This window comes from Candoia aspera, chromosome 6 (genome assembly GCF_035149785.1).
Source record: "Candoia aspera isolate rCanAsp1 chromosome 6, rCanAsp1.hap2, whole genome shotgun sequence".
NCBI lineage: Eukaryota > Metazoa > Chordata > Lepidosauria > Squamata > Boidae > Candoia > Candoia aspera.
In genome coordinates, this window is record NC_086158.1 from 33,407,771 (window position 1) to 33,422,160 (window position 14,390).

At 37.3% G+C, this 14,390-nt stretch overlaps 1 protein-coding gene across 1 annotated transcript in view; it reads left to right on the top strand.

The window, feature by feature from the left end:
* The window catches only part of EPHA4 (EPH receptor A4), a 168,655-nt gene that overhangs the window by 86,656 nt on the left and 67,609 nt on the right, over window positions 1-14,390 (top strand). Inside the window, exon 5 of the mRNA XM_063306702.1 lies at window positions 3,068-3,406. Within this exon, the coding sequence (XP_063162772.1) occupies window positions 3,068-3,406 (339 nt within the window). The remainder of the gene's footprint in view (window positions 1-3,067; window positions 3,407-14,390) is intronic.

Sequence of the window (14,390 nt, forward strand, 5' to 3'; positions counted from 1 at the left end):
GAGAGAGAGAGAGAGAGGTGGGAACAATGGCTTCTCCCCTGACCAGGCCTGAAAAAAAAAAAGTGAGAATTTGCCTGTTTTGTTTTCTTTTTTATTATTTGCTCCCCAACTCAGGTGTGTGTGTGAGGGAGGGAGGGAAATGGAAAAGGCTTCTCCCCTGACCAGGCCTGAAAAAAAGGTGAGAATTTGCCTTTTTTTTTTTCCTTTTTCTCATTTGCTCCCCAACTCAGGTGTGTGTGTGTTTAAGGTGGTGGAGCCACGTGAGAGCTGCAATCTGATTTCAACATGCCTAAAAGTAGATGTTCAGCGAGTGTGAAATTATGGCATCTTGTTCAAGAATTTGGGGAGCAGATTTTTAGTAGTGATGGTGATATTTTGTTTTGTAAATTATGTGAAGTCAAGGTATCAGGCCAAAAGCATTTTAATATTCAATAGCATTGTGACACCGTGAAACACAAGAGTTGTTTAGCAAGATTTACCTTCACTGAGAACAGGCAATGTCTTCTTTTTAAGAGCTTCTTCTTCAACTGCAGATTCATCAAATACCCAGCCAGAATTTTGTAAGGATCTCTGTACAATGATGGTTACTTCAGATATTCCCTTAAGGAAATTAGGTAGTGGTAGCCTCAGGTATTTTTTGGAGAAGTACACCAGTCACCTGATTCCAAATGAATCAACTGTAAGGAAAAATCACATCTCTGCCTGCTATGAAGGTGCGTTAGAAAAGATAAGATCTGCTGTTGACAATAAGAAGATATGGGTTTCAATAGATGAAACAAGTGATGTAAACAGAAGATATGTAGCCAGTGTTATTATTGGCACTCTGAAATGTGACAAGCCTGGTGAAGTATTTCTTCTAACATGTGAAACTCTACAAAAAGTAAGCAATTCCACTATTGCTATGCTCTTTGACAATTCTATGAAACTACTCTGGCTGGATGGTGTAAAAGGGGAAATATCCTTCTCTTTGTAACAGATGCCACTCCATACATGACTAAAGCAGCCAAAGGACCTAAACTTCTTTATCCAAAAATGATCCATATCTCATGCCTTGCACATGGTTTATACAGAGTGGCTGAAGAGATTCAAAGCAACTATCCTGATGTAGATAAGATAATTTTGAATGGGAAAAAGATGTTCATTAAAGCTCCACTTCGAGTACAAAGTTCAAAGAAATTGATCCTACTTTGGCTCTCCCTCCCCAACCTGTTGTGACATGTTGGGGGACTTGGCTGGATGTAGCTATGTATTATTTCACAAATTATGCTTCCTTGCAGTGGATAATTAAAAGTTTGACTGCTGTGAATCTTCCTCCATCAAGATTGTGCCAGATTCCTTTTCTGAAACCTTGGCTAGAAACATAGCATATATAGGATCTCACTTCAGTGGATTATCAAGAGCAATCACCCGCCTTGAAACTATAGGAATGGAACTTAGTGATGCACTGAACATTGTAAAACAAACTGAGAGTGGTTTAAAGCAAGCAAAGGGGAAAGTGGCTGAAAAAAATAGTGATAAACTGTAAAGAATGCTGCAGTCTAATCTGGGTTATTCAACACTTTGCAAAATAAGTGACGTTCTAAATGGACTCGAAGCAAAATTTGAAGACTTCGAGCCAGAATTTTCTCCAGATGAGTTTGTTTTTTTCAGATTTGTTCCTATAACCTTTTGTGATGTCGAATGGAGTTTCTCCAGATACAAGAACATACTGGTAGACAACAGAAGGAATTCTGAGTTTGATAACCTCAAGATGCACATGGTCATCCAATGCAATTCTGCCATTAATGAAAACTAATCCAGGGATGACCATTTTACTCTCAAGATGTTCATTTGATTCCTTCAATACTAGTACTTCTGCACTGGAAGTAAAGAAGAATAAACCTTCTAATTTGTGTGTGTGTGTGTGTGTGTGTAAGCACAGATTTTTAAAAATTGGGTGCTAATTTCAGAAAAATTGTAAAGTCATATTTTTGTTTAAAAGTCATATTTTTGGTTTAATTGGTCATGTTTAAACAGATTTAAGGTAAGAAATGCTTGCATATTTCTAACATTTTTAGGTCATAGAAATTCTCTCCCTAGTTATTAGAATAATGAGTACATAAAAGTGAGGGGAGGAAAGTTGCATAGGTTTGCTTGTTTTTACTTTTGATGTTCAGTGACTAGTAAAAACCAAGTTTAGAAAGTTGGGCAAGGCAAGGGGCAGGATAAAAGAACTGAAAAACATTTCATTTGCACATTCCTTAAGTTAAGGGTATTATGGTCTTGTTTTGGTCTTTGGTCCAACAATATGCACATTCAGAAACTGGCTGCTGTGCCCCATTTTATCAAGACTAAGAAGTACATTCTATGCATTTAGGCATAATCTATTCTTACGGTTAGTGGGTAGCAGAAGACTGTATTACTTCTCATTCCTATACCCTAAGTCATCAAAATGAATGGCTGATGTTGTTGCCAGTGGCCTGTCTGGGACTGCATAGGACATGGATATTACTTTTTAAGTTTAGGAATACTGGCCATTTGCTCATACATTTCTCTGTCCAACCAGATATTTACAAATGGAAACTTGTCTGGAGAAATGTACAGGAACAACTGTTTATTTTAAAGCATTTTCTGACTGAGACAGGACCAAGCAAACTGCTAGAACTGCTTCTTGCTATGCATTGTATGTAAAGCTTCAGTGTAGGTCAGAGTTTTAAAATGCGAGGCCTCCAGGCTGCACACACCTCTGCATAGTGCCTTGAATACAACCTGAAAGCCCTTTCAACTGTAATTTTTAATGTGACAGAAAGAAGAATTATGAAAAACATGGAGGTGACTCTAGTAACAATTTACAAATATTTAAATGAAATGAAATTAAATATAGTGTTTATCCTGGGTGTGTATATGTCTTTGTCCTGTGTTCTCTACTTCTTTGGGGAGAGCAGCACATGGCACAACATTCAACATCCAAGTGCAGCTCTTGACTCCAAGGATGTTGTATACTGCTGCTGTAGATATTTCTCTCAAGAGGCTTCCTACTTTTTTTGTTTTGTTCGTGTAATTTAAAAAGGATACTTTTCTTTTGCAGGCCCTCCATCTGCCCCTGAGAACTTGATTTCCAATGTCAATGAGACATCAGTGAATTTGGAATGGAGCCCTCCCCAGAACAAAGGTGGTCGTGAAGATGTCTCTTACAACGTGGTGTGTAAGAGATGTGGAGCCAGTGACCTGAACCGCTGCCGGTCCTGTGGGAGTGGTGTGCACTTCAGCCCTCAACAGAATGGTTTGAAGTCCACCAGGGTTTCCATTACTGACCTTTTGGCGCATACCAACTACACCTTTGAAATCTGGGCAGTGAATGGAGTATCCAAGCAAAATCCAAGCCAAGACCAAGCTGTGTCTGTTACTGTGACCACTAACCAAGCAGGTAAACTTTTTCTTACTTTCCTTTCATTGTCCCTCTCATTTGAAGTAGTAACAACTTTTGGGGAAAGAGGACACATTTGGAATTTTAAGAGCATATGTTGGATATGGTCATGAAATATCTACCATAGAAGCTTACTGTTCACCAAATGCCTGACACTGTGGGCATGGCCAGTCACAAAAATACCATTTAGCAGAAGGCACCTCAGAGTCCCAGGCTGGTCTCTGCTATTGGAATAAATATTTTTAGAGTTTAAGATATTGCTGCAAATACATGTGTTAGAGTTTGGTGGTTTGCTTTGTAGCATGTATTCTTCTTAGTTAATTTCTTCTGACAGAATCTTTAAAAATATCAAGTGGAACAGGAAGCTACCTGCTATAGGCTGGGGGATGCAAAGAGAAGGCAAGCTTTTGCTGTGAATCAGATCTGGATCACAACTCCTGTATTTATAAATTGTGTAAGAGAAGATTCCCCCTTCCAGTGCAAACTGCAAATTCTCTGCATCTAGCAGCCTTTTTCCCAACTATCATCTAGCAATCATTTTATCAGGCTGTAACAAAGAGAAGGAAAACACTTTAAGACAATGCTAAAATTGTGAAATACATTCACAGTCATTGTGTCCTTTTGGCTGTGTGTACTTGACTGTGTATACCAATCTCTGAGAATATCAGGACTCATTTGATACAGAAAATACCACCTTTTACTGAAATGCATTCTATTCTTTCTTGGGCAGAACTCTTCAGCCTTCAGCCATACATTTGTTTCTTTTCACGTGGAAGATAAGTAAAGTAGTTTCCAAGGAGTAAAGTATATAGATAGATTAGCTTCAGCATATTCCCAAACTTGGAATGCAGTTGTGTTTGGCATTTCACCAGGGCCTCTAAAAATTCTGTCCCTTGCAAACTGTCATTGAAATTAAGTGAATCATAATCATTGTTATAAAATATGTTAACCCAGAATTTCGCTGAGACTTTAGTATTAATTTCAATGTAAACTTTTCAATAGATTGCTTTCAGCCACCATATGGATAACAAAGCAGCATTGTAAAAACCAAGTTAGCCTCTAAATCAGAAGGTGGTAATCCAACACAAATAAAGAGTCCTCAGTGATATTATAGATATAAGAGCTGACCTTTTATTTGGACCAACATTGTAATTATACAATTGGGTACTTTTGTAACACATACTTAATTTTAAAGAAGCAAAGCCCAACCGTATAAGCATTTCCTTGGCAATTTGAAGAGTATATATGCCTCTGCAGTGGGATCAATTTGATATTTTACTAATTAGGCAATATTTGTATTAATATTTCTAGAGTGTTGGAAATATAGGGTAATTGGCTGCTTTAGCAAAAAGGTGGTTTTTTTGCTAAAATTGGTCCCCAATTTGGTTTCATTTTTTTTTTCTACCAGTAGAAATATGAAAGTCTGGAATTCTACCCCCAATGGGATGGGAAAGTCCCCTCTCCCTCTATTTTTTACAGGATCTTACTATTTTTGGTTTGGTTTTTTGTAGTTTCTGAACTCTCTTGGTGTTCTCACTGCCCTAAGAAGTTGCATTGACAAATTTCAGCTGCAAACTACTGAAAAACAGCAGTGTGATTTGTCACCATTTTAATCAGGAAAAACATTAGTTTGTAAGTCTTTGTTTAATCTTAACACATGAAATTAATTTTTTTTAAAAAAAATATCATCATAAGCACTAAAATATACTGCAAAAATTCACAATCCTAACCTCACCCACTTCAGTGATGCTTCTAATTGCTATGGCTTTCAGCTGCCCAAAATGCAAAGAACAAAAATAATAAAAGTATGGCCACTGAAGGGTAGTGAAGGCTGTGGTAGGCCAAGATACTAGTGAAGACTCAGTGATTTCTGCTTGCTGATTGCTGTGTGATTTTTAAAATTTAATTTAAAATTCAGTATTTCCCCAATTTTCAGGAGAACACTATATAGTACTCTCTAGGGTCATATCCATTAAAACTTTTCTGTAACCTTAAAGAATCCTGTGCATCTGACTGTAGTCCTTCTGTCATCAGTGGCATTTAATTCAAGGTCCGTGTAGCTTAGAGAGAGAGGCCTGTAGCTCACTGTCACATGCTTTACATGCAGACTATCTCAGGTTTAGTTTTGTCCTATCTTAGAGTGAAGAACCACACTGAGACGGTTTCTTGGTCTCTAGTGTTTATTGAACTACTCCAATTGACAAAAAATCCTGCCAAACTGAAAGACTGTGGGAAACCACACAGATTAACCCAAACTCAAGGTGGGTCTGCTGTGAGTTTCTTTGAAGGAAGGTCCAAAGCCTCTAAACTATGCATGTGTTTTTCCCCCTGGATAGGGGCCCCCTCCTGCTCACCATCAGTGGTCCTGACAAGTTTCTAGGGTTGTGCACACTTTGAAAGTGATTTGGTGGAGTCCTTCATCACATGCAGGATCAGCAATACAAGGCTTTTTAAAACATCTGCATCTTTTTTCAAGCTTTTGTGTGAGCCTGATTCATTAAAGCAACTGCATATTTTAGTAAGATTAATTAAACCATCGTGTCTTTTTCAGACTCATGTGGAAGCCTGAAAAAAGATGTAGCTGTTTTAAAGAGGTTCTTGTGCTTCCAAAGCACCCCAATTCAATTCATTTTAGAAACAAGTACTTTCTGTTATACTCCAGTTTAAAGTAACATGTAGTAGCTGATATGAAGGAAGAAAAACTTGCATTTTTGCATACAGTTGTCACAGTCTTTGATTCCACTGTAAATGAAAATACAGTACTACAGTGAGAAAGATGTACATTTGTAATTATGAATATTTTCTAAAAAGTTTTTTATCAACTGGGTAAAGTTTGACCACTATACCTGACCTTCCAGGTTGCTCTTTAATTATGAAATGCAAAAACTATGCCTCAAGAGACTTTGTCCCAGAATGAATAGACCCTTTGGGCCCCTCCCTCCTCCCTCCCTAGGAGGCAGGAGTTTCAAGGTTGTTTCAAATGGTCTTGACCTGACATAAGATGTACATTCCTGCTTAAACACACACAAGTGTGTGTTTAAAAAGAAAAAAAAATTGCAATCCTTTTTCAGTTTCAAGAAGTGCATGCTTAAATACCAATATATACTACTTTGTGCTTAAAGTGAACATATGAATATGTTGCTATTTTAATAAGATTTGTGTTTCTACATTTATAAATTCCATCCATATAAGACTATCAGATGCATCTTTCTTTGAAGATTGATGTTTTAAATGTTTGGTGGCTTGCTGTTAATTCAGCTTGATATGGACTTATTAAAAATATGATACTCTGTAGATACTGTTATTTTACAGAATGTGTAAATGTGGACAACAGTTGAACTTAATTGTACTAGTGCTTCCACTGGCAATTTTGTTACAGTAAACTGATTATCTAACAATTAGGTAAACTGATGTAATCAGTGACATATGACAGGTGGAATGGAATTGCTTTGTCTATATACTTTGAGTAGCAAGATTGTATGCAAATGATTTACCGGATCTGATTAGAACTTTCTAGTCTAAAGATTTTTAAACATCTTTCGATTCTTTGACGTCAGTGGGTTGGTTAAGCCCACATTTTTTTCTCCTTGCTGAAATAAGTGATAAACTTTTAAGTTTTTTGGCAAGACATAGCCTAGTATTCTTAAGAACCTTTAGAAATACATCAGATTAAGGAAACACAATGCAAGAGTGGCAAACAATTCCCATATTACATTAAAAGACGGATTTCAGTGGGGAAGAGATCAAATATCCAGTTGAACTTCAGAAAATTGCAGGATATTCTACTCTTCCCTCCTGATTTTTTCGCAGTCTGTGTTCTTGTGAAGTTTGAATTTTTAAACAGGTATATAGGCTGGCTTTGTCATTTGCTAGCTGGTTAGGTTAACTTTAGCATTTTTTTAAGTTAGCCACAGTATTGAAGTATGTTGTGGAAACAACAGTTAAGAGGGAAAGCTCTATAAATAAGTAAACAGACTTTTACCTCATGTCACTTAGCTATGAGCTTTAAAATTGCAGCTCTAGCCAGAGAAGGGTCTTTCATATGAAGATATTCAGTTCTGGGTGATTCCTACCTTCCACTCTTTCTTTTTTTCCAGTGTGTCTACCTGTCAGCCTGCCTGTTGCAAATCTTTATTTTAGAGGAACTGAGATTTGCAGATGATTATTTTCCTCATAGTTTCCTTATCCACCACTGTGCATATATGTGCATAAGAAAATCTCTCCTGTTCTGTAAGCATCTGTGCCTTTTAACTCTTGCCTCAATTTTCTGTCATGCCAGATATGATCTATAATGCAGTAGAAATATATGAATTCTGTACACATTTCTGCTAGCTAATATTTATTTGATTTTATTTCAGTAGCATCAAACTAATGGAAGCAGTACCCACAATAAATGTTGAAGGATGTTGTGAACAAAGAGAAGTGGAATTACACTTTGATTTTTTTTCCTAATTAAAGCACAATGTTGAATGGGAAAGAGGGAGGATCAAAAGAAGGTTTTGTTCTTATAGGTTTTCATATATTGTCCAAATAACCAAAACACTTAGGGTGGTTACTTCCATGTAGCTCACAAACACTGGAAGATTCTATAAAAAGAACGGATTATTTATTGATATTTTTGGTATAATGTTTTAAGAAATCCCTGCTTTCCTCCAGGTACTTAGAATATCATATGTATTGCACCACCCTGCACAGAAAATGCATATAAAGTTCATGTGTTCTTCCACTATGATTTAAACTGTGCAGTAGAAATCTATCTATCTATCTATCTATCTATCTATCTATCTATCTATCTATCTATCTATCTATCTATCTATCTATCACTATCTCAAATGAGGATCTGTGACTATATCATTGCCTTGAGTCTGTGCTGCTTTCAGTGGCAATGAAGGAAATTGCACCAGCATCAAAAGCATCAGATGGCCTGTAATCTGAGTTCAGGTACTATAGCAAAATCTTCCAAGACCAATAATGCTAAGGGTGTTTGCCTTTCTAGTCATCTTCTTCCTCTTCTTCCTCTATTTACAACTGTTTCATAAACACAGGAACATACACATACTGTACTGTATATTCCTCTCTTTCAGTGAAATATATTTGGACAATTGAAATAAGTAGCTGCAAAAGCACATGCACATTTTTGTCCTAAAAAATAAAATTATGCTTTCTAGGTTGTGAGATAACTGAGAATATGCCAGCTGCTACCTGAGCCTCTTTAACTAAAGACCTACTTATTTAAATCAGTGTATGATTTCCTTTTCTCCTCCTTTCTGTTTTCTTTAATGATTTCAACTTTTATCCATTGACTCTGTAAATGAGGCCGATTTTTTTAAAAAAAGAAAGTAATATTTAATGTTCAGATGTAAGCATATTACTTTGTCCTTTCTTTTCCCAGATAAAGTAAATATCCTGATTTATTTATTTTTATTACTGATGCATTTGGAAAGCTAATGCATGCCTGTTTCACTTGGCTTTCTTGAGTGAATGTTTGGTCTAGTGTGTGTAAGGAAATCAGTAACAGGAAATCAAGTCAAACTAATGAGTATTATGCTGAGTTCTCAACACTGGAAGGGCCAAGGTCATTCTTATTTTTGGTGGGATTTAGCTCTTAAGACTAAAGCTAGATCCTTTGGGATTTCTAAATCCTCTACTTTTGAGCTTTCATCTGCCAGTTGGTTTTTGTGTTGCTTGATAAGAATGTAACTGTATGGTGTCCTAGTCCAAGAGGAACAAAAAGGCATTTACTTGGCAAAAAAGATGTATCAGTGGAAATCTTTAAATATGATGCTTTGAAACAAAACAAAGATCCAGTAAATCTGACTTTGCTTCATTTATGCAGTACATTACATGCTGAATTCACATACGTACATAGCATGATAAGACATGATTTTTTAATTGTTAGCTGGATAAACCACAAAGGATGAGGTCACAGATTGCACTAATCCATATGTATATTTCACAAACTACATTGAATGGGTTTACCTACACACCAAACCAAAATCAAACAAATCACATGATGACTTAATGCAATGTGTGAATCCAGGCTGTCTTTAGTACAATAATCTTGTAATAATCAGGTAAGAAAAACTTTTCTCCCTGTGTCACTGTTACCTGACTTGGGAATGGAGAAATTGGACTGAACAATGTTATAAAGCCCTGTGATTTTACAATTCTATCAGTCCATGACTGCGGTCTCTCTCTTGGAAATGTCAGGCTGTTCAGTTCTCTTCATTCTGACTGATTAAAATAATGGGGGAAGAAAGAGACAAGTTTTTAGGTATCAGATAGGGAAATATTTAAAGCCAGATACATCCAAAGAACTGATAACATGCAGTCTTGTTGCTATCATGATGGAGACATAGTTCTGCTTACCAAAGAGATCCATACAATAAGAATATAATATTTTCAGTATTTTCTATAGCAGATGGTGATGAAAAGTTGAGGAAGAATCAATTTTATTCTTCCCTCTATTGCTGGAAGACAAGGTTGAGCTGGAAGAAAATTCAGATACTTACTTTCCTTCATTTTAGGGTCAAAGGGACAGAAAAGACCAGACAGCTCAGAGGACAGGTCTTAAGAACCCCCAGACTGGGATGGTCAGCCTTTAGATATCACTGAGCAGTACAGAGGAACATATACTACAATGGTTCCTGGCAGGAGGCCCTTACATTGTGAATGGTTCTTCCCATGTGATCTCATAGTCAGGGATGACCCAAGGTACAGGTAGTCCTCACTTAACAACCACTCGTTCAGTGACCATATGAAGTTATGACAGCACTGAATGAAGAGACTTATGAACGGTCCTTGCATTTGTGGCTGTTGCAGAGTCCCCACAGTCATAAGACTGAGATTTGGGCACTTGGCAACCGGCTCACATTTATTTATTTATTTGTTTGTTTGTTTGTTTGTTTGTTTGATTTATATTACCGCCCATCTCCCCTGATCGGGGACTCTGGGCGGTTTACAATAAAAACAATAGTAAAAACATCTAAGCTTCGATCACACTTTAAAAACATAAATAAATTATGATGGTCACAGCATCCCACAGTCGTATGATCGCCATTTGTGACCTTCACTGCCAGCTTCTGACAAGCAAAGTAAGTGGGGAAGCCAACAGGAGGTCACAAATGGCAATCACATGACATTGCACTTAATGACCGTGTTGCTTAGTGACAGAGTTGCTGGTCCCAATTACCATTGTTAAATGAGGACTACCTGTATTTACTGCTGAAAGAGAAAGCAAAGTTATCTCTCTCTCTCCCTGTCTCTCTCTCTCTCTCTCTCTCTCTCTCACTTGCACACATCACTCACATACCGTATGTCCAAGATCAAACCGCACTGGCAATTGAATCTTACTTGGCAGTAGAACTTTATACTTTGTCAAGCCAGATGTAGCTTGAGAGATGCACACTCTTAATTTGGTCATTGTCTGCTCCCATCATCTACTGAGGCAGTTGCTTTACCCTGTCCAAATGTAGTATTTATGGCACTGAATTGAAACACCTTGAATTGTTAGGAAATGCTGCTGAACTGAATGGTTAACTAAACTTTGCCTTTTATTTGTCCATTGCATGTGCTTGGGTAAAGATCTCTGAAAGAAAAACAGTGCTGATCAACTGAGAATTCCTTCCATGGTCATTTAATTATGACCCTGAAAACGTGTAATATGGTAGGAAATATGTGTTCTTAGCAACCTTTCCTTCCCTTTGCAACCAGCTTTGTTCATGTGCATTAGACGTGCTATTAGGAATGTTCATACATGTATCCAATACAAAACAAAACAAAAAACGGGAAATCTATTATTGGGAGGGGTTAAATTTATTATTTTAAAGTGATTATGCTTTTTACTGAGCAAAATAATATAAACAACTGCCTGCTTTTTGGCAAAGCATTTGTACCACCCATTTCCATGAATTTGTATTCAGAAGGAGGTAAAAATCTAAATCAACAAGTCAGAGAAAAGCTTTTACCACCTTCAGTAAATCAACAACTTTAGAAGTCAATGAACAACTTTAAGAAAAGTAAACTTCTTTGCAGTAGCAAGAGATTATTATAATATTTAAATACATATTTTGTCATATATAATTTGAGAGTTTTCTGGGGGGAATGGAATTCATTTATCACTCTGCTGCAAGTATTATTTTACAAACAGGAATTGTCTATATTCATTACTGAAAAGAGGCCTGATGGTAAGAGACTATATATTTTAAAATAAATAAATGTTAAAAAAAGGTCAAGAATATGGCTCTCTATAATTGTTTGACTCAGTCCATTTTATGTTTTGAGCTCCTCTCCTTCCTTTTGCTAAAAGGTTCTCCATCATAATTCTCTGAAGGGTATACAAGGTCAGACAGTTCTTAATTTCTAGGTGAGTTTCTTAGCAGTAATTATACCTTGTTTTTCTCTGTCTCCACTTATTCGGAGAGGCCACTATTTTTTCTAGCTGACTCCCCCAACTGAGTGAAATTAATTGTTATCTCCTGAGCGCAGCCTGAAAGACACCAGGGTCCAGTGTGCAGTTGAGCAACAATAAAAGGATTCAGAGAACTTTTATCAAAGCTTCTATTAAACCCCTGCTGGTCTCCTCAAACAGGTTTTTTTTTTTCCAAGCAGGAGAGCACAAAAGCTATGCTGCACAACTGTCCCTGTGTGTCCATTCAGAGGTTTTAAATCCACAGAGTTACTAATTAAAATGCCATGCAGTGTAGTACAAATAAATATACCCAGTTTCTAAGTCCCTGCATTGCTCCACTGACTCACGATTCAAGGAACAGAGAAGGAGATTCACCTGATTATACCCATAGATGAGAATGTTAGCCCAGCCTTCCCTTTTCTATATTGAATGGTTAAGTTACCTGTAGATCAAGCAGGTGGGTGGCAGAAACTGCACATGGGCTCATAGACTTTAGGGGCTGATGGGACCAACATCCTCTATGTTTAAAAATCTGTTCCTCAGAAAGAAGATAAGTGTTGCACTTCCCTTTCCAATGCAAGCCTTATTGTATAACACAAAATAGTAAATGCTGCCTGGGTGCTTGGAGAATTGGCCAAGCTGCCGCTTTTTGCAGGTTTAAATCTCTCATAGAGCCATACAATATCCACCCACAGCCTGCAATCACCAGGCATCATAATGCTGATGTTTCTAGAAAATACTATTATTTTAATGAGATACATCATGTCAGACTGACTTTAATATATGAACTGGTTTCACACATTAAAGTCAACTGGCCACTATGTGTGGGTCTTCTTCTTGGTAGAAGAATCCTACCAGACTTCTACTACTGGGAGAACTTGGGAGGGAAATACCAAGCTGAACATTCTAATTCCTCTCCCAACCCACTAAAAAGATTAAATTTTTAGTGGGTTGGGAGAGGAATTAGAATTACTCAGCTTGGTATTTCCCTCCCAGGTTCTCCCAGTAGTAGAAGTCTGGTAGGATTCTTCTACCAACTAAGTAAATCATGTACATGTATGGTTACTGTCTGTTTGCACTTGAAATATTTTATTCAGCCTCTTTGAATTAATGTAAGCTGCCTTCATTATTAAATTCAGACACTGGTGTTCTTTTCTGTCTCTGAAAATTCTCTCTTGAAAATAGAGAAAATTCTCTTAATCACTGTCAAATATTTCTAATGTTTTATATATCTCCAAGAACATAGTATAGAAGGAAAAGAAGCAGCGGTGGGATGGAGAGGTGGAGACCCAAGAATTGAAAAGTCAATCTGGCGCATATATATGTATTTTATATGTCTTTTGGCCCACTATCAGTTCAGAATGCCCCATACTGATAATGTTTTGGGCAAGATACGAACACACACATACACACACACACAAGTTATTTTATTTCTCTATTAAACCATTCAGTGGGATAATGTGTTTTATTAATGGACATTATTTTAAAGAATAATGAAGCAGGATTTCATTTGTTTATTACTAAAACTTCTATGCACTTTAATACTCATTTCTTGAAGTGATCTAGCTATAATACCCTGCTTTCATCCCAAGACCAACTTACTGATAATTCTCTTTAATTCCCCAAGGCTCTGCAGAACAACCAGGTCTTCAGTAATTTCAGAAAGGTTCAAGGGAAACAGTTGATACTGTCTCAGGGATAAGTAGTTCCAGAGAAGGACAGACAGTACTTGCTTCCAAGTTCCCTCTTGCTGCACTTCATGTGGGGTAGGGACTCTTAACCTACATTCTCTGCACATGTGCATTAGGCGGGCAGATTCTACTTGGAGTAGGCAATCTCGGAAATTTTCTCAGGCATTATAAGTGATAACAGTACCTTGAATTGCAACTGAAGGAAGCTGGACAGCCAATAGAGTTTCTGCAGTTAGGGTGTAATATGATGTCCCCTGTTATCAGGCACGCAGCCACATTTTGCACCAGTTGAAACTTCCAGATGGCCTTCAAGGACAGCCACATAAAGAATGAGTTACAATCACTGAGTCGTTGATATGATGAGAGCATGAGTGATTGTTGTCAGTGCCTCTCATTTCAAAAAGGCTGCAACTCATACATTAATCACAGCCGACAAACATTTTCTTTGGCAGGGCTTCTACCTATTCTTCTAGCAATAACTTCTGATCTTCCAGGCACACCCCCAAATTGCAAACTTCATCTTTAGTGGTACTATCCAGAGCCAAAGTTGGTACCATTATAGAATAGGTGGATTTTGAATCAACAACCACTGGTTTCCTATCTTATCACTAGTGCCCTTTCAACTTCCAGACTTAATTCAGAGTGCTAGTAACTTCATCTAGATATTAAATAAAATAGGGCAGAGGTTCAAGCCCTGGTATGACGCCATATTGGAAGGGCCAAGGACTTCACCTGTCCTGTCCTACACAGATTGACTGGAATTGTCCACTCAGAAAGGAGCAGAACCAACATAAAATGGTGCTTCCCATTGCTCATACATAAGTGATCCAGAATGAAACTATAGTTAATGTATTGTTGAAGGCCACTGAGAGATCCAGCAGGG